Here is a 20,377-nt window from a genome sequence, read left to right as displayed (position 1 = left end):
GGCTGTCCATTCCTGTCTCAGATGGTCATTCCCAGGATGTCCGCTGCTTGGGTGAGGAGCACTCTACCTCTCAGTGCCCCTCTCCAAGAAACTCATGTCAAGGACCAGGGAAAATGATGCTCCAAGAGAAAACAGTCTGACCCGCTTCTGACCTGGAGCACGCTGACCCAGGCAACTGTCTCTGAGAGAGCAGCTCTCACAAGGTTGAGCCCCAAGGACTCTGATAGGGCTTAAGTGCCCAAAAAGAAATCCCATTCCTCTCCAGGGGCTGAGCCCACCTTGAGGAAACGCTCTCTGCAAAAGAAAGCTGTCCCTGCACCGGCTGCACTGGAAAAGGAAGCAGCGGGCAAGTCCAGCACTGACATGTGCCGAGACTCTAAGGAGGACGCTTGATCCTCTCTAAGGCACTGACGGAAGCAAAGCGAAAGCCTTTTATGTCGGCACCAGCCAAGCACCGCTAGCATCAACTGCGGCACTGACTAGGCCATGCTCAGCATCAGCACCAAGCACTATCATTCCTCCTCCCACAGCACCAACAGTGCCACCGAAACATCTGGCACCCTCAGTGCATACTAAACAAGTGGCACTGCCAGTGCGTGCTAAGCATTCAGCACCAGCAGCTCAGCCTACATTGACACAAATCACCCTGGTACTGGTGCCTCTACCAACTATGTCTGCCCCTTTGGGGGCTATGTAGTACTTTTTGTCTGACCTCTTGCATGTCGGGGGGGGGGGGGGGGGGGGTACTGTGGCTGCCGTTTGCATTTGTCAAACGCCAGCCACAATACTCCAGACATGCATCAGACAGAAAGTATTACCTATAGCCCCCCAAAGGGGCAGACTTCTTATTCTCTCATCCCACCCTAAATTCTCTGGTGGTTGAGGCTGTTAACTAGTGGGGTGGGCAGCAAACAGCCTACCCAACACTTTATGACAAAGATTGGAGAAGATTGGACTTGTTTGGGAGGAAGGTGTACTCTTCAGCCAGCCTACAGCTCAGAGTCTGCAATTATACAGTGCTTCTGGTGAAATACACCCACAACATTTTTCACCAGTTGACAACCTTTATTGGATTCCTCCAAGACAACAAAAGAGAGCAGTTTAAATCAAGTATCAGTGAAGGTGCTCTCATCTCCCAAACAGCTCTGTAGGGCTCATTAGATTCAGGCTGACACAGTGGCTAGATCAATTTCATCTGCTGTAGTGATGAGACGGTCCTCATGGCTGCAGAGAGGTGCAGTCCACAGCCGAAGATCTGCCTTTTGAGGGCACTACACTTTTCGCCTAGTCCACCGATACCTCACTCCACACTTTGAAGGACTCACGAGCAACACGTAAGACACTTGGTATCCACATCTCTGTCACAAAAAGAAAGCATGGAAGGTCATTTACACGCAGACCAACGCCGTTTTAACCAACAACACGTTTATGTTAAGTGGATGGTTGTGGGGCTAATGTCTGGTCAGACACTTGTCTACGCCTATTCTAGTGTGGTCAGCACTTGTTGTCGTATTGCCCTACCCATCTTCTATTCTAAACCTCATAAGGACAGCAGGGAAGCAATCTTGCATATCTTAGATGTCTGTAGAGCAGTTGCCTCATACCTACAATGCACAAAACCCTTCCGCAAGTCTCCAAGGTTCTTCATCTCAACCACAGAGAGGTCTCAGGGTCTTGCTATTTCAAAACAGAGACTATCCAGATGGATCTCAGGATACATACATCTCACGTATAACACATTCCAACAGGAGCCCCCTGCAACCATACAGGCCCATTCCACAAGAGCAGTGGCGGCATCCATGGCTTTCCTCTAGACATACGGATAGAGAAATTATATAGAGCTGCTACCTGGGCTTTGGGACATACATTTATCAACCACGATGCCATCCAGATCTATTCTACCTCCGACGCTCAGTTTGGCTTAACAGTACTTGCTGTAACCAATTCAGGTCTCCCAAAGCTCCCTCCACCAAGCACGATTATCTCTGCACAATCACCTATGGTGGTGCACCCACAGGGACACTCCTCCAAGAAGAAGAAGAAAAGATGGTTACTTACCTGGTGCAGTAACTGAGGTTTTTCGAGATGGTTGTCCCTTTGGGCACTCCACCACCCACCTTTCCTCTCCTCTGCTTCGGAATCCTCTGTGTCTGGGACAGAGGAAGAAAAGAACGAACGATTGAGTGCGCATGCAGAGTAGCTGTTCCAAACAGCACGCGCCGGCTGCTTCAATGTGCACAGACAGCCGGGGCACTGCTACTTAAATTCTCTGATTAGAAGCGCAGCGGTGCTCAGACACCAAAGGTGGAGCACCCAGAGGAACAACCATCTCAAAGAACCTCAGTTACTGCAGCAGGTGAGTAGCCTTTTTTTATCTAGCCTTCACTCAGCTACCACAAAATAACAGGGAAAGCATTAGGTAGCATTGTATTGTAAAATAGCATGACTAGCTATCCATCCCTCTTCCAGTTACACTTTGTCATCTGATTTTAACTTCATTTTTAATAAAATAATGTGTTCTTCCAGAGTCCTTAGAAACGATCATTGCCCAACAGTAATACTTTCATGAGTCTCAGTGTGAATTGCTTGCACGTTCAAGGACCCTTGCATTTTTTCTCTGTTTCCCTACAGGTATTTCGGCATTGATCCTTCTGCAGCACTATTTCACATAGAGCCACATCACAATGCTTCAGGATTTTGGTCTATATGGTTTACAAACAATTTTGAATTTAGCATTGAACTAAATGATGTCTTTGTAGCCAGAGAGACTAAGAACCTTTTAAAGGTAAGTTTTATTTTAGAATCCTGTAATGTCTTTTCCTTAATTTAAAAGGACTCAGTCCTTTGAGTTGGTTCTTTGCAGAGCTGAATGTTCTCAATTCATGCTGAATTCTGGGGCAGAGAAAAGCACATAGCCTTGTACTACCAGGCCCCAGAGTGGTAGGCTGTCAGTATCCATTATTTGATGTCATGGTATTTTAATATATGTTTGAGCAAATTGTGGCTACAGAGTCATATGTGCAATCAGTATAGTTACAGAGATAAATTAGGTGTACAAATGCATGTACGCAGAACTTTTAGAAATCAAATGCAGTTGTATTTTAAAAAGCTATATTGTAGTGTGCTGATAGTTTACCCTCATGTCCAGTACCTACGTATGTGTATATATAGGAGCAGGAGTGGCCCAAGGCCGGCTGCAGCAGCTGGCGCCCCCTAGGTGGGGCGGCGCAATCAGCGCCCCTGCCTGCACGGTTGTCAATGGCCGTGACATGATCACAGGGTGCCCAGGCCAGCAGCGCCCTAGGCAGCTGCCTAGCTCACCTAGGCTCACGGGCCACCCCTGTATAGGAATTAAGTATTTCATGATAGAAGAAGGTCAAATTAGAAGCAGATGTCACCTTACAAGTATATAATTCATATCCAAAAGTATGCTTAAATCTTGCAGTTTAGATAAAAACAATTTTTGGCCAATTTGATATGATGATTTTCTTTCTAGATTCTGAATTTCACTGAACCCTTGACTCTACCTCCAGGCTGTTGGAATGTATTTTCTTTGAAGCTTAGTATCAAAGACACTGTAATAAATATATTTTCCAGTGTATTTTTGGCCACAAATGTAGGAGTCACGTTTGCGATACCTCTACGGATTTATTCAACACTATCCAAGGTATTGTATTCCACTGACTTGTATGTGTATTACATACAAAAAACTATGGAAACGTTATTTAGCTTGCAAAGCCAAACACTCTAAAGTGGGGAAATTATAGATGTACTGTTCACTGTGTAAGCTTACTACTTTCCCTAATACGTCCATCTTATGCACTGAACCAAGAAAGGGCCCAGTGGCAAAATAGTACGTGCTCATATAATTAAAGATTGTATAATAATGCAAATTCACAAAGGAGTATAATTAAGGTTCTAGGTTTTTTAGATCTTATTGTTGCTAGAGTCTAGGAATGTCAATTCATAGGTACAGGTTGAACCTCGGAAAACTGGGAATCTCTGGTTTGGCACGGATATTCTTTGACCAGAGAACCCTGGTGGCTGGCAGCCCTGACAGGAGCCCTGCTATGCCAGCAGCAACAGGCCTGGTGGCTATCAGCGAGGCCAGTTCGTGGCAATGGGGACAGTGTTGGGCAGTGGGGCTGGGCTAATGGCCGGCAACTGGATGCAGCGAAGCTAGGAGCCATGCTGGGTTGGCTATGGGAAGGGCCGACTGGTGACTTCCCCTGGCTAAGGTTGCTCCCTTATTTGGGACCAGTAAAGTCCTGAGGGTGCCAGACTAGGAAGGTCCAACCTGTATGAAACTTTTTGGAATAGTAGAATAAGAAATAGGAAGGAAGCTCAATCCAGGCTCTGTGCATGTAGAATCATGAAGCAGCATATCATCCACCCATCATGCTTACTGTTCTTGAATAAATTGTGATTGATTAAAGTTTGTAATGTTCATTGGTTAAATGTGGCTAGGTTTCTTTTATGTAAAGTGTTTCTTTTGTCAGATATTCAATCATTGATTTTCAGCAGGGGGATCTTCAGTTTGAAGCCGTAGCACATTGTGATATACACTGTTACTTGGGAAAGTCTGATACAGGTACGTTTATTTTCTGTAGGTCTCTATTAGCGTTTGGTAATGTAGAAAAAATAGCTAAAAAAATAATATTTGTAGCCAGATTTGTATTACAAATATATAGTTACTACAAGTAAGTGTATTATGTCATTTAAGAACACCCTGATTTCTTAAAATATTGCTCCTCTATATAGACTTTAGTAACTTGTAACAAACACAATAACTCAGAAATGTTGGAACCAGCTCTAACTTTCAAAATATATGTTTGTCTTTAATGGAATTCTTTTGAGAAAATTATCAGTTGGAAAAGCAGTTGGAAAAGAGAGCATTAAAATGGAAATGAGTATTTGCTACTAGTGGGTACTATAACATGTTATAATTTTGTGCCATTTTGGGAATATTGAATTATGTATATCCCTTTGACTTCAGTTAAGAGCTCTGCTTAAAAATCTGTGATAAAATATGGCCCTTAAATGCCAAATGAAAGACCTAACAATAAAGGCCTACTTTAGCATACAAAAGCATGCACAATTAGTTGTAGAAAATAACCGTTTTAACCATTTTATACTCACATACCTATTTTAAGGCTTTCTGTATTGATACCAGTTCTTCAAGTTCTGGGGCAGAATGATAGAGGTAGTAAATGTTGTTATAGTAAAATATCAAAAATCCATTATTTTAGCAAATCTGCTTTGGGAGAGGAGTTTGTCTCTGGACCATTCTACATGGAACGTGGATTCTGAGCTTGCAAGTGAACTTTATGAAAGGTGGCTGAAAATAAAACATGGGGAAGCATGCAGGTTTGTACAAAGATTGTTCATTTTCTCTATTCCAGCAGCTGTTACTAAGCTTCATATTGTTTTATAAGAAACAAATCTTGCTGCGCTATAGTAGTATACTATTAGAGCCAAAACTTTCAGACTTTGGTGCCTAAAATTAGGCTTCTCATTAGGTTTCCTGCGTTTCAGAACAGCTAAGCACCTCAACTCCCATTTTAACTCAGCTTCAATAATTATTTTAAATACCTGTACATTGAGTGTCAATAACATTTTGATTATAGTAACCTCTGCACTGCTACTTCAGTCTGAAAGAGGACAAAACATGCTTTAGAGGATCAGTTATGGTAGCACAAATCCTCTCTGTCAACAGGTTGCATAGTAGTCTCTTCAGGGTCAGGGGTTTTCAATAGGTTTTAAGCTCTTTATTCCCTTGCCTAATGGATGTGACACATTGGGGACATGGGAGGGGAAAAGTGTGTGTCTCTGCATGAGACGTCCTTGTCAAGCTGGTGAATCATTGACATCAGCCCCTTTCCTGCATGAGAAAGAGGAGCTGTGTAAGCAGGGGGTCATCATGCTAGAGGTAGGAGAGCCGAGGTGTAAGGGACAAATGAAGGGTTAAATTGATAGTTAATGCAGGGTCACAGGGCATTACTTTGTTAAAGACTTTTCCAAGAAAAGGTTTTCTACCATAGTAAAGTACTCCTGTAAAATTCATGTCTGGAGACTAAAATCAGTTTCTTTTGGCTTTGACAAAGCTTTCTGTTTTCACCAATGAAACAGGAGGAATTTTCTGGGAATGACTCGAATTGCTCGCCCAAAGAAGCCTGAAGAGGAGTCATTTGCTTTCTTTTTGCCACGTTTGATTACAGAGCCTGGCCTGACATTAAACTTCAGTGCAACTGCACTTAAGAATAGTATGGTAATGATAACTGTTTTCAAGTTTTATCTAAGTTTGTATGTTGTTAGTTAGTGCAAATTATTAAGGGTTCAGTTCAGTGTTATTAATACAGTGTTTTTATATTGTATTCAAACTAGTTTTGAAAAAGGCTTTTGGAAAACTCCATACTAGTATATCTCAGGTCACCAGTTTTTTAAAATCCAATTGGCACATGTAATGGTTGAAGTATCTAGTTCAATACATTAACATAAATAAATTGAGGATTAAAACAATATACTGTAGATCTCACCTTCTCAAATGTTCATTAAAGCTTTCATCAGCTAGAGTAGAGTAGCTTATTATGAAACTATTGAATAAAAAGGAATAGTATAAAACAACAAATAGTCTTGCAGCACTTTAACTAACAAAACATGTAGATGGTATGATGAGTTTTCATGGGCACAACCCACTTCTTCAGATGAATGGAGTTATTAAACATTCAGTTTTGAAATAAATAGGGGATTGGATGAGGGAGAGAGAGGGGGGGGAAAGGGAAAGAAATAGTCTATTCAAGTCTAATATAGGAATAGTATGTCTAGTATGGTCTAGGAATAATGTGTTTGGATATGCCCTGATGAGGGCTGTCTCTGGGGCTGGAGAATAGGGAAGTCACCCTAGCCACCAGCTTTCAGGGGGTAATGAACTGCTATGCCACTCTTATTTTTTCCTTCCCTCCCAATTAGCTGGCTGTGCTGTTTGTTTCGGTTGACCGCTCAGGGGCCTGAAAACATTTTCCGTGCTGACTAGCAAACTATCTAGGACTGCTCCTGGCTATGATGATCTGTACAATTAACAATGTTTATAATTCCCTCTTAATCTTTATTACATTATGCATACATCTTTTATGAATGAATATTGTGCTTGTGAAATATCCCAGATTGGGACTATCAGGTAACACATGTCTTCCTGGAACAAGATTGTTCCCAGCAACTCAGTACTCATCAGCCAGCTTTTGGTCCCTACTAATCTGGCCTTGGCTCAAACCTGTCATATGGAGATGAAAGTCTTCACATGCAAATATGTTTATTTTCTTAATATTCAATTTATGTTTCTTAAACTGTCAGTCAATTGCATTAGCCAACTGGTCCCCTATTCATGTGTCTAAGTGAGGAAGAATATACTTGCATACTTCACCTGTTTCTTTGGGAAACTTTTATGCCCGTCTACCAGTGGAACCTGATACTAAATCAAAATCCAAATAAAAGGAATACATCTTGAAAATGTAGACTCCCTTTTTGCATGTGTAGTTCTTCAAGCAATGTCATTTGCTTTTGCATCATGAAACTTTGCGCACACAGCACAGGTGTTGCATATATTTTTGTAAAATCCTAATGTGCAAAAAGAGAAGTCAGATCGAGAGTCCTTTGAAAATGAAGCCGGTGTTACCAGGGCTGTATTATTTTTACCTTGTTTTACAATTCTAGCACATAAGTATGTAGTTTTAACTTTTTTTCCCTCCAAACTGTTTAGGTAAAATATTTTATTCTAAGAAACCCCTCATCCTTCCCAGTTATGCTACAACTTCTTCCTCTGTCTTATTATCCTGATCCCCAGGCTTCACTGAGTCTGCTCAGCAAATGGTAATGAATATATTTTTATCTCAGAATACTGTTATACCTTTAAATGATCTATTTCTATCCTTTAGCATTGTTAGCCAACACTTGTTTTAACTTTTTAAAAGAAAGCCGAAGTTATCTGGAGGCATGGTTTCCCTTCAGTTTAAAATCCCATTTTGGGTGGTATATAGTAATCATGTCTAGTCTACCTTGGTTGTATGCTATATGAATGTCTTTGTGGATAAAATTATTACGATAAATCCAAAGGCATGGATTCAACAAGCACATGCTGTCACAGGCTGAGCTGGCCTTTTCCAGGGATTGGGACTCATCCCAATTAAAGGTAGTAAGTTAAGAGGTCTGTCATGTGGGCCTGTTGCTCAGAATTATGCCTGGGATAAGTTATAAGGGAGACTAAATTCAGTAAGGGAGAGTTTAGGGACACTTAAGGGGTAGGAGGGCTATGGGAATTGCTGTACACAGAAAGACTTTCTAGATTAGTCTACACTTCAGAGGATTTGCTACCGTAATTGTATTGGCAAAGTCCCCAAATGAAGATGCTGCATTTATCAGCTAAAGGAGTTGTTTTGTCCGTATAGTTAAGCAAGCTCCAAGAATGACATATGACTTTGGCTGGTATAATCTATTTGGAAAGAGGGGGGAAAAGATAGGCGACGGGGACTGACTTTAAGTCAATCTGACTGTTCGTTCACATTTTTATAATCATTAGGGTTACTGACATGCTTGTAGTTGGACCCGTATTTACGTGTCAAGATCCTTATGTAATTGCTTCCTCAACATCATAATTATTTTTAATGTACTCAAACTAATAGTGATATTTGTGGGAAGTCTAGAAAACAATGTCTACATATACTCATTACATTTTTTAACAAATGTTCTCTGCATTTGGACCTTTTTGTATTTTCTTTCTAGATATTTTCTAGTTGGAAGTAATGTTCATTGAAGTGATTTAATTTAAGCAAATATTGCAGCATTGCTTTGTTAGTGAGTTTGGAATTAATATTTATGAATAATCACCATGGGATGCTTACTCAAAGAGAAGTGTTTCCTATTATAAATGTTATAATAAAAGATTATACAAGAATAAACAACTAGATTTTCTAAACAAGATGTAAACACAAAAGCAGAACACGTTGGGCACGTATACAATCTTTAGGAAACAATTCTTATCAGAATGAATAATTTATTCAATAAATATCCCTTTCTGTTAATGAATTACCCAGAAATAGACTGTGATTTTCTCTAAACCCTAGTGCATTTCAAAGTAACAGGCTTGGTAATGTGGATGCTCCACTTATTCGACCTCAGGGACGTTATTTTGAAATAAAGCCCTAGTGTACACCAGGATTTAAAGAAAACCACAGTCTATTTCTGGGTAATTCATTAACAGAAAGGGATATTTATTGAATAAATTATTCATGAAACTTAGTTGTACGGTAGTCTGTTATTATGCAGAACTTTGTTTCCAAAGTATTCCACATCTGCCAAAATGCAATGGTAGATATTCTTGTCCTAAAAATAAGTGCCAGCATATAACAATACTGTAATTTCTCAAAAAATGAATATAATGATGTAATATAATATAACTAAGTTTAAATGCTTAAATTCTTGTCTTGGTTTATTTAGGTTTGACACAAAAGTGCAAGCTATTAATTTCACAACTACTGAATTTAGGCTCATGGAAGAGTATGCACACAGGGTAAGATGTCTCATTTTGACAGAAATAACATCTGACAAGTTAGAAAAATAAACATATTCCTAGTTACATTATATTTAAATTGCTGCTGAGTGCTGTTTATAGTAATTCAATCATAAGTTTTTTTTCATCTTGCATTATATTCTGTGCTTAACATTCTATCTTTTTCCGGAGTTTTCTTTTCAGTTTTTTCCTTACCACCCCTCCTCCGTGCCAACTGGAAGCTTAGTACAGTAGACTTCTGTTAATCCAGCACCTCTGGGGCACGTGCACTGAGTGGCCGGCTTTTCTGTGAGCTGGCTGGGATGCCGTGCATAACCCAATCCCCTTACCTTCCCCTCCCCTTCCCCAGAGGCAGACATCTCCCCTCCCTGCTGTAACCCACATGAGAGTGGCTAACCTGAGCGGTTCTGGGTTCCGTCCCGGTTCCGTCAGGACCGCTTGCCATTTTGATGCCGGGCTATCGGGGGTGCCGGACTATTGGAGTTTTACTGTACTTCCAAAAAGCATGTGGGTTCAAATCCTATATTAAGAATTTGTGATTACCTTAATATTGATTATGTACTTATAGAGCTGTCTGATCATTTTATAATAAAAGAAAATTGAATTGGTCTAGTAGTTAAAACAGAGTTCCAAAATCTGAATTTCTGATTCTTCATCTCAGTTAGAACCCTGACTTGCTGAAAGAGATCTTGGAAATATCATTGAACTTCTAGTTATACTTGGGAGTTGATTTTTCCCATTTATTTGAGAAGTACATTTTGAAATAGTAGGGAGAACATTCCTCATTCCATAATCATTAAGCAGGTATTGAAAAAGAGATCTTGGCTGCAACAGTGCATTTATTTTTAAAATCCCATATAAAACCATGAAGCAAAATGCAGGACAATGTAGCACTTTAAAGACTAACAAGATGGTTTATTAGATGAGCTTTCGTGGGCCAGACCCACTTCCTCAGATCTGAGGAAGTGGGTCTGGCCCACGAAAGCTCATCATCTAATAAACCATCTTGTTAGTCTTTAAAGTGCTACATTGTCCTGCATTTTGCTTCAACTACCCCAGACTAACACGGCTACATTTCTATCAATATAAAACCATAGCATGGCAAAACTCACATTGATTTCAATATAGTCAGGATTTCACCTAGAGCTTTTAAGGTCAGAAATATGGATGGCCTACAACCTGATACAGGCCAGATACTTTTGCCCAGCAATTCTCTATAGAAGTCTATATGGCAGATTTTAATGTGTCCTCTCCCTGTTAATTCATTCTGAAGGGGTGATTATGTACCTAACTACTGTGTTTGTGCAACGAGATGTTATAATCACATTTCTATATATATAATTATAGGTTATGTTTGCAAATGTGCTCCATATGTTTTGCTTCTCATAAACATTAGCTGTTAATTGTATGTCATGTTTTGTAATTTTATCTTTTGGGTTATAAATTATTACAAATCACAAAAATACTTTTGCTTTTTGGGTGGCTTTTGTTTTTGTTGCATTGTGGAAAAGGAATACATGATCCTACCAAACTAAACCAAATTTGATAGTATTTCCAGACATACTGTGTTGGTGCTATTCTTTAGTTACAATATTAAGGAGTTCTCTGTGGTTTATTTCCAATGGCCCAAGTGATTAGTAATTCCCAACAGTCATTTCATCAATTAAATCAAGTTCTAAAGTTCAATAGTTACTACATTTTCCTATACAGTTAGTGCACTATCACTTGTCCTGCTTTATAAAGTGGCTTGGGATTCCTTTAATATGAAAGCCACTGTATAAAAATAAACACTTTTTTCCATCTTAGCAAGTAAAATGTGATTAAAAATAAAGTAATACATTCATCATAATAAAAGAAATGTTGTAATATGAACTTTTGATCAAATAAACAGCTTTATCTGATTGATAGGTTTTATGCTTTCAGATTTGAAATAATTTTCATAAAACAAATTAAATGTCAATACTTGTACCTGTACCAGTGATAATTTTACATAGTGCTGAGCAGTGATGCAGTGTCTGCTATATTGGGATGGATGGATTGCTACGTTGTGCCAATTAAATAAATGTGTTTGTGTAGCAGGATGCACAGCAAGAGGGTCTTACCAACATGAAATCCAGTTTAGAGGTGCTTCAGTTACATTTACAACCATTGGAAACCCGAAGGATCGGTGTAGTTTTTACACCAGTTGACTACAAAAGAGTAACTTCCCTTATATTAATCCGGTAGGCCAACTTCTGAATTTTACCTACCTTTGTAAGCAACAAGTATTCATAGTTTCATGTAATTACTGTAGCAGGGACAAATATAGCATGTTTCCATTTTACATACCTCCATTTCATGTTCAAATGTTTTCAAAATCTGGTCTACGCTTTGCACTTGTGACAGTGTAATACTTAGACTTGTAAGTCAAGTAATATTTTTTGGTACACAAGCATATTCAAAAACACAGAGAAACTTACAGTGGCAATGCTTCACATTGCAGAGTTATCGCCTCAATTTCCCTGTCCATTTCATTCCTGTGAATATAGAAGAATATAATTTGGCTCTTGTCACTAAAACATAATTTTCATTTAACTCCTTGATGTTAGGAATCCAGTTAATGTCATGTGGTCTGTTAGACTACATTGGCTCTTACGAGACCAAGTGTAGGGACCCAGAGCCTTGATTGAATAGCAGGCTGATTATTGGCATCTCTTTCAGAAGAGAATGTTGGGGAAAGAATTTTCTCCACCCCTCTCACTGGCTGAGGCTGATGCCATCTGTTGGCAGACCCTCTGGTTCCCAGCTACTCCCTGCCCACTACCTTGAGAAAGATCTCTATGGAATTTGTATCAACAGTGCACAGGGGGTAAAATTCATCTCTGCTCAGAAAGCCTAAATGAGTGGCCTTGTACTGACTTGCTGTATGAGGGTGAATTTGATCCACAGTGTGCACACTGATTCTGCTGCTGCCTGACCTCTGCAGCTATGGGAGTGGGAATTGATAGACTGACACCAAGCACCAAGATGGTGATAGGAATGGGTTGGTTTTGCCGAGTTATCTTTTCTGCATCAAAAGCTGATTGTGTGGTTTTCCTGTTGTGACAGAAATAACTTGACTGTTCTGGATGTGGTCAATGTAGAAGGTTTTGGAGCCAGAGAATTATTAAAAATAGGTGGAAGACTGCCAGGTACAGGGGCATCACTTAGATTTAAGGTGCCAGAAGCTACACTCATGGACTGCAGGCGACGTGAGTAACAAAAACCAAGTCTCTGATCCTGTAGCAACATATTACTGTGTTCCACATAGTTTGTGACTCAGTAGTGATGCTGCTGTTATACATTATTATAGCATAAAGGGGGATAAATCATAATCCTGATTAGCGATGGTGACTGAAATATTTTTTGTAAATTAACATCAACAAAACAACCTAGATGGTCAGAGAATCATCTTTAAAAAGCATTTCCCTCAAGCATGCCCTCCACTACCTTCCTGTAGTTCAGAAATATACTCCATATATGTTAGTGCAGTCAATATATGTAATGGTAAAAAATACTTCTTGAGTTGAATAAAAACCATTGTGGAAGAAATTGCATTTTGGTATTAGTAAAAAGTAATGTGGAGCAGTATGGAAATATTTTTTCTATCAATAATACTGCTGCTATATTTAGTGAAATATAATTTGTCAAAGAACAACTGGATAGCCCAGTAGAGAAACAGATGCAAGTTCTGTTATGTCATAACACAAGACTAATGATCTAACAAATTCTGTGGTATGTTAAACCAAAATGTAACTTATCAAATGAAAAATCTAACTGTTAGTTTTGGAAGTTCTTTTTAAAAATTGAACTATACGCAGTAATTTCTAAAATAATAATATTAAAAGTAAAATTACTATATCTATGCGCTATGTAATTCCTGAATGCTAATTTTGTTTCCTTTAGAACTGAAAGACAGCAAAAAAACTGTATCTATCACAAAGAATTTCAAAGTGGAGAATATTGGGCATCTTCCTATAACTGTATCATCTATGAAGATTAATGGTTACAGTTGTCAAGGATATGGGTTTGAAGTGTTAGATTGTCAGGAATTTTTCCTTGCTCAGAACTCTTCGCGGGAGATCAGCATTGTGTAAGCACTGATTGTGTACCGAGAACATAGTTTATCCTAAGTGTGAATTTGAAATAACAGAAGAACCTCACCTCATTAGTCCACAGAAGAAGTTCAGTCTGTTCTAAATTCACACACATCTCCTCTTTTTAGTTGTTATTATAGCGAGGTACTCAAGTGAGGTCTCATATTAGTAAAATTTTATTATTTTACAAAACATGCTATCATATATTATTACTATATTATGAACTAATTATTTTTGGCTGTTTGATCATAAGTTTACTGATTTGCTATGGCTGTCTGAGTCATTAGTACCAGCTAATCAGATATTTTAAGTGATTTTTTCCTAATGTCCATGTAAATATAACTCAAGATTTCAACCATAAAGCAAATACAGTACACTTTCAACTATTGACTAAAAGTCTCTACATTTTAGTACTGCACAAAGAATTTAATTTAGAATTTATTGATTATCCATTTTCTTTTTCTAGGAGGAAATATCAAAATTGCATAGTACTTTACAGTATGTCACATAGAGAATGCTGGTTTAATTACAGTTGTGAAGCAGGTACACAAGGAGTTCTCTTGACTTAGGCAGATATTAACATCAATATATAAACTGGTCAGCAGGAGGCAATGTTGGAGCAAGCTGCTGTAACCTGTCTTTTTTCATATTATTAAATTGGAAGTTCTCTCATAGACTCATAGACTCATAGACTTTAAGGTCAGAAGGGACCATTATGATCATCTAGTCTGACCCCCTGCACAGTGCAGGCCACAGAATCTCGCCCACCCCTCTTAGAATAATCCTCTCACCTATGTCTCAGATATTGAAGCCTTCAAATACTTTGAAGGCCCCAACATGCAGAGAGTCCTTCAGCTGTGATCTGTGCCCAATGCTACAGAGGAAGGCGAAAAACCTCCAGGGCCTCTGCTAATCTACCCTGGAGGAAAATTCCTTCCTGACCCCAAATATGGCGATCAGCTAAACCCTGAGCATGGGGGCAAGACTCACCAGCCAGACACCCAGAAAGTTCCCTATAGCAACTCCTATCATCCCTCCATTGACCTATTTCCAACTGGTAATGAATGGTCAATTAGTTACCAAGATCATGTTATTTCATCCAACCATCCCCTTATCATAGAATCAGAACTGGAAGAGACCTCAGAAGGTCGTCAAGTCCAGCCCTCCGCTCTAGGCAGGACCAATCCCATCTAAATCAACCCGGCCAGGGCTTTGTCAAGCCGAGACTTAAACACCTCTAGGGATGGAGACTCCACTACTTCCCTAGGTAACCCATTCCAATGCTTCACTACCCTCCTAGTAAAATAGTTTTTCCTAATATCCAATCTGGACCTCTCCCACCACAACTTGAGACCATTGCTCCTTGTTCTGCCATCTGTCACTACTGAGAACAGCCTCTCTCCATCCTCTTTGGAACCTCCCTTCAGGAAGTTGAAGGCTGCTATCAAGTCCCCCCTCACTCTTCGCTTCTGCAGACTAAACAGACCCAAGTCCCTCAGCCTCTCCTCGTAGGTCATATGCTCCAGCCCCCTAATCATTTTGGTTGCCCTCCGCTGGACCCTCTCCAATGCGTCCGCATCCTTTTTGTAGTGGGGGGCCCAGAACTGGACACAGTACTCCAGATGTGGCCTCACCAAAGCCGAATAAAGGGGAATAATGACATCTCTGGATCTGCTGGCAATGCTCCTCTTAATGCAGCCTAATATGCCATTAGCCTTCTTGGCTACAAGGGCACACTGTTGACTCATATCGAGCTTCTCATCCACTGTAACCCCCAGGTCCTTTTCTGCAGAACTACTACTTAACAGGTTGGTCCCCAGCCTGTAACTATGCTTGGGATTCTTCCGTCCCAAGTGCAGGACTCTACACTTGTCTTTGTTGAATCTCATGAGATTTCTAGTGGCCCAATCCTCCAATTTGTCTAAGTCACTCTGGACCCTATCTCTGCCCTTAAGCGTATCTACCTCTCCCCCTAGCTTAGTGTCATCTGCAAACTTGCTGAGGGTGCAATCTATCCCCTCATCCAGGTCATTAATAAAGATATTGAACAAAACCGGTCCTAGAACTGAACCTTGGGGCACTCCACTAGAAACCGACCGCCATCCTGACATCGAACCGTTGATCACTACCCGCTGGGCCCGGCCTTCTAGCCATCTTTCTATCCATCTTACCGTCCATTTATCCAATCCGCATTCCCTTAACTTGCTGGCAAGAATATTGTGGGAGACCGTATCAAAAGCCTTGCTAAAGTCAAGGTATATAACATCCACTGACTTTCCCATGTCCACTGAGCCAGTTACCTCATCATAGAAGCTAATCAGATTGGTCAAGCACGACTTGCCCTTTGTGAATCCATGCTGACTATTCCTGATCACTTTCCTCTCATTCAAGTGTCTCAAAATGGATTCCTTTAGGATCCCTTCCATGATTTTTCCAGGAACCGAGGTAAGACTGACCGGCCTATAGTTCCCTGGATCGTCCTTCTTCCCTTTTTTGAAGATGGGCACTACATTTGCCTTTTTCCAATCATCCGGGATTTCGCCCGATCTCCACGACTTTTCAAAGATAATGGCCAAAGGCTCCTCAATGATGTTTGCCAACTCCTTCAGTACCCTTGGGTGCATTAAGTCTGGACCCATGGATTTGTGTACGTTTAGTTTTTCTAAATAGTTCCTAACCTGTTCTTTACCCACCAAGGGCTGTCCATCTTCTTCCCATCTTGCGTCGCTTAGCACAGAAGTCCAGGAGCCGACCTTGTCCGTGAATACAGAGGCAAAGAAAGCATTGAGTACTTCAGCTTTCCCCACATCCTCTGTCACTAGGTTACCTCCTTCATCCATTAGGGACTGCACACCCTCTCTGATCACCTTCTTCTTGTTGACATGCCTGTAGAAACCTTTCTTGTTATCCTTCACATCCTTAGCCAGTCGCAACTCCATTTGCGCTTTCGCCTTCCTGATAACCCCCCGGCATTCTCGAACTATACATTTAAACTCCTCCCTAGTCATTTGTCCAAGTTTCCACTTTCTGTAAGCTTCCTTTTTGTGCTTAAGTTCACCAAGGATTTCCCCTGTAAGCCAATCCGGTCTCCTACCAGGTTTGCCTCTCTTGCTACGCGTCGGGATGGTTTCTTTCTGTGCCTTTAATAAGGCTTCTTTAAAATACTGCCAGCTGTCCTGGACTCCTTTCCCCTTCATGTTAACATCCCAGGGGATTCTGCCCATCAGGTCTCTGAGGGAGTCAAAATCTGCTTTTTTGAAGTCCAAGGTGTGTATTTTACTACTCTCTTTCCTTCCTTTGGTCAGGATCCTGAAATCTACCATCTCATGATCACTGCTTCCCAGGTTGTCACCCACCTCTACGTCCCCTATTAGTTCCTCCCTGTTTGTGAGGAGAAGGTCAAGCTGTGCACGGCCCCTGGTCGGATCCTTCAGCACTTGTACCAAGAAGTTATCCCCAACATTCTCCAAAAACTTCCTGGATTGCCTGTGTACTGCCTTATTGGTTTCCCAACAGATGTCAGGGTGATTAAAGTCCCCCATGAGAACCAGGGCCTGCGATCTGGAAGCTTCGCTCAGTTGTTCGAAGAAAGCCTCATCTACCTCATCCACCTGGTTCGGTGGCCTGTAGCAGACACCAACCACAACATCACTGCTGTTTGCTCCTTTAAACCTGACCCATAGACTTTCAACAAGTTTTTCTCCCTCTTTATACTGGAGTTCAGAGCAATCATAGTGCTCTCTTACATATAGTGCAACTCCTCCTCCTTTTCTCCCCTGCCTATTCTTCCTGAACAATCTATACCCTTCCATGACAGCGCTCCAGTCATGCGAGTCATCCCACCAAGTCTCTGTTATCCCAATTAAATCATATTTCTTGGCCTGGGCCAGGGCCTCCAGTTCTTCCTGCTTGTTGCCCAGGCTTCTCGCATTCGTGTACAAACACTTCAGGTAACCAGTTGATTGCACTATCTTCTCCATTCGAAACTGGGGTCCTCCTTTCTCGCTCCTTGCTCTATGCATTTCTTCCCGGCATCTGACTTTCCCACTCCCCTCAGGGTTTTGGTCACCGTCCCCCGACGAACCTAGTTTAAAGCCCTCCTCACTAGGTTCGCAAGCCTGCCCGCGAAGATGCTCCTTCCTCTCTTCGTTAGGTGGATCCCATCTCTTCCTATCAATCCTTGTGCCCGGAACAGAGTCCCATGGTCGAAGAAACCAAAGCCCTCTCTGCGACACCACCTGCGCAACCACGCATTTACGTCCTCAATTCGACGATCCCTGCCCAGTCCTTTCCCTTCAACAGGGAGGATGGACGAGAACACCACTTGCGCTCCAAAGTCTTGGATCCTTCTTCCCAGTGCTACATAATCCGCAGCAACCCGCTCAAGGTCATTCTTGGCCGTATCATTCGTTCCTACATGGAGAAGCAGGAAGGGGTAGCGATCTGAAGGTTTGATCAGCTTGCTAAGCCTCTCAGTGACATCCCGAATGCGAGCTCCCGGTAAGCAGCACACCTCTCGAGATTCCAGGTCCGGACGGCAGAGGGATGGCTCAGTCCCTCTTAGGAGGGAGTCCCCGACCACCACCACCCGTCGTTTCCTTTTGGGGGTGGTGGCCGTGGAACCCCCATCCCTAGGACTACGCATCCCATGCCTTTCAGTAGATGGTGCTCCCTTCTGGTTTCTACCTTGTGAGGTCCCTTCCAGAGCATTCAGCACTGCAGAGCCTGTGGAGAGAGCTTGAAAGCGATTGCTTACCTCTATAGCATCGGGGGAATCCCGTGCTGGCCTTTTTCCCCTTCTAGAAGTTACATGCTGCCAGTTCTCTTCTTGGTCGCGTACTGCCCTCACTGGCTCCTCTGCCTGCCGTGCTTGAAGGATCAATTGCTGCCTTCTATCGAGGAAGTCTTCATCCTCTCTGATCAAGCGTAAGGTCGACACTTGGGCCTCCAGTCCTCTAATTTTTTCTTCCAAAATCTCGACCAGCTTGCACTTCGTGCAGATGAAATCCGTTCTTTCTTCCGGGAGGAAGACAAACATGGCACACGCCGTGCAGGTAACAACAGCAGCAGACGCATCATCAACCATCGCTGCTGTCCTGGAGAAGGGATTTAAAAAGAAAGACAAGAGAACCTCCCGCCCTTCCCTCTCCCCTTCAGAACTCCCTCTCAAAACTCCCTGTTAGCAATCACCTGTTCGCAAGCTCCTTGGTCGCTTGCCCACTGCCTTATAAAGCCCCTCCCCCTACCAAGGCTCAGCCAATCAGCAGAGGCTTCTACAATTCAAACTTTAATTAGAAGCCAACAGTTTCCACCTGCCAATCACAGCCCCCTACCAATCACAGCACAAACTCTATCAAGGGGAGGGGGAAGGGAAAAAAAAAAAAAAAAAAAACCTCACTCAAACACAGGGGAAAATAAATAAATAAATAAATAAATAAACAAACAAACAGACAAAAAAGAACACACACAACCCTCACTCACAAACACAAGCTCAGAATACAGCAAGAAAGCCCCAAGCACAACACCCACTTCTCCCAAGACTCCTGTATCTACTTCTCCTCTACCTGGAGAACTCCCCCTCTAAAGCCTCACTCAGACAGGGGGGGAGGAGGGAAAAAAAAAAAAAAAAACCCACAAACCACCACACACCAAACAAACACAAGCTCTGCACACACTGAGAAAGCCCCAATAACAAAACACACTTCCCTCAAGAGTCCTGTATCTGCTTCTCCTTCACCTGGAGAACTCCCTCTCAAAACTCCCTGTTAGCAATCACCTGTTCGCAAGCTCCTTGGTCGCTTGCCCACTGCCTTATAAAGCCCCTCCCCCTACCAAGGCTCAGCCAATCAGCAGAGGCTTCTACAATTCAAACTTTAATTAGAAGCCAACAGTTTCCACCTGCCAATCACAGCCCCCTACCAATCACAGCACAAACTCTATCAAGGGGAGGGGGAAGGGAAAAAAAAAAAAAAAAAAAACCTCACTCAAACACAGGGGAAAATAAATAAATAAATAAATAAATAAACAAACAAACAGACAAAAAAGAACACACACAACCCTCACTCACAAACACAAGCTCAGAATACAGCAAGAAAGCCCCAAGCACAACACCCACTTCTCCCAAGACTCCTGTATCTACTTCTCCTCTACCTGGAGAACTCCCCCTCTAAAGCCTCACTCAGACAGGGGGGGAGGAGGGAAAAAAAAAAAAAAAAACCCACAAACCACCACACACCAAACAAACACAAGCTCTGCACACACTGAGAAAGCCCCAATAACAAAACACACTTCCCTCAAGAGTCCTGTATCTGCTTCTCCTTCACCTGGAGAACTCCCTCTCAAAACTCCCTGTTAGCAATCACCTGTTCGCAAGCTCCTTGGTCGCTTGCCCACTGCCTTATAAAGCCCCTCCCCCTACCAAGGCTCAGCCAATCAGCAGAGGCTTCTACAATTCAAACTTTAATTAGAAGCCAACAGTTTCCACCTGCCAATCACAGCCCCCTACCAATCACAGCACAAACTCTATCAAGGGGAGGGGGAAGGGAAAAAAAAAAAAAAAAAAAACCTCACTCAAACACAGGGGAAAATAAATAAATAAATAAATAAATAAACAAACAAACAGACAAAAAAGAACACACACAACCCTCACTCACAAACACAAGCTCAGAATACAGCAAGAAAGCCCCAAGCACAACACCCA

General features: G+C 41.7%; 1 protein-coding gene across 13 annotated transcripts in view; it reads left to right on the top strand.

The window, feature by feature from the left end:
• TMEM131L (transmembrane 131 like) overlaps window positions 1-20,377 on the top strand; it is a 136,709-nt gene that overhangs the window by 81,294 nt on the left and 35,038 nt on the right. For 8 of the 13 annotated variants that reach the window (XM_075930088.2, XM_075930085.2, XM_075930086.2 and 5 more), the window contains 10 exons: window positions 2,632-2,785; window positions 3,497-3,667; window positions 4,522-4,591; window positions 5,250-5,367; window positions 6,130-6,268; window positions 7,757-7,866; window positions 9,490-9,562; window positions 11,639-11,784; window positions 12,650-12,792; window positions 13,487-13,673. In XM_075930088.2, coding sequence (XP_075786203.2) covers window positions 2,632-2,785; window positions 3,497-3,667; window positions 4,522-4,591; window positions 5,250-5,367; window positions 6,130-6,268; window positions 7,757-7,866; window positions 9,490-9,562; window positions 11,639-11,784; window positions 12,650-12,792; window positions 13,487-13,673 — 1,311 coding nt within the window. The remainder of the gene's footprint in view (window positions 1-2,631; window positions 2,786-3,496; window positions 3,668-4,521; window positions 4,592-5,249; window positions 5,368-6,129; window positions 6,269-7,756; window positions 7,867-9,489; window positions 9,563-11,638; window positions 11,785-12,649; window positions 12,793-13,486; window positions 13,674-20,377) is intronic. The other 5 variants (XM_075930092.2, XM_075930084.2, XM_075930089.2 and 2 more) reach the window with 3 other exon arrangements.

The sequence above is a fragment of the Pelodiscus sinensis genome, chromosome 4 (genome assembly GCF_052426305.1).
Source record: "Pelodiscus sinensis isolate ZL-2025 chromosome 4, ASM5242630v1, whole genome shotgun sequence".
Lineage (NCBI taxonomy): Eukaryota > Metazoa > Chordata > Testudines > Trionychidae > Pelodiscus > Pelodiscus sinensis.
This window is presented reverse-complemented; position numbering and strand designations above follow the sequence as displayed.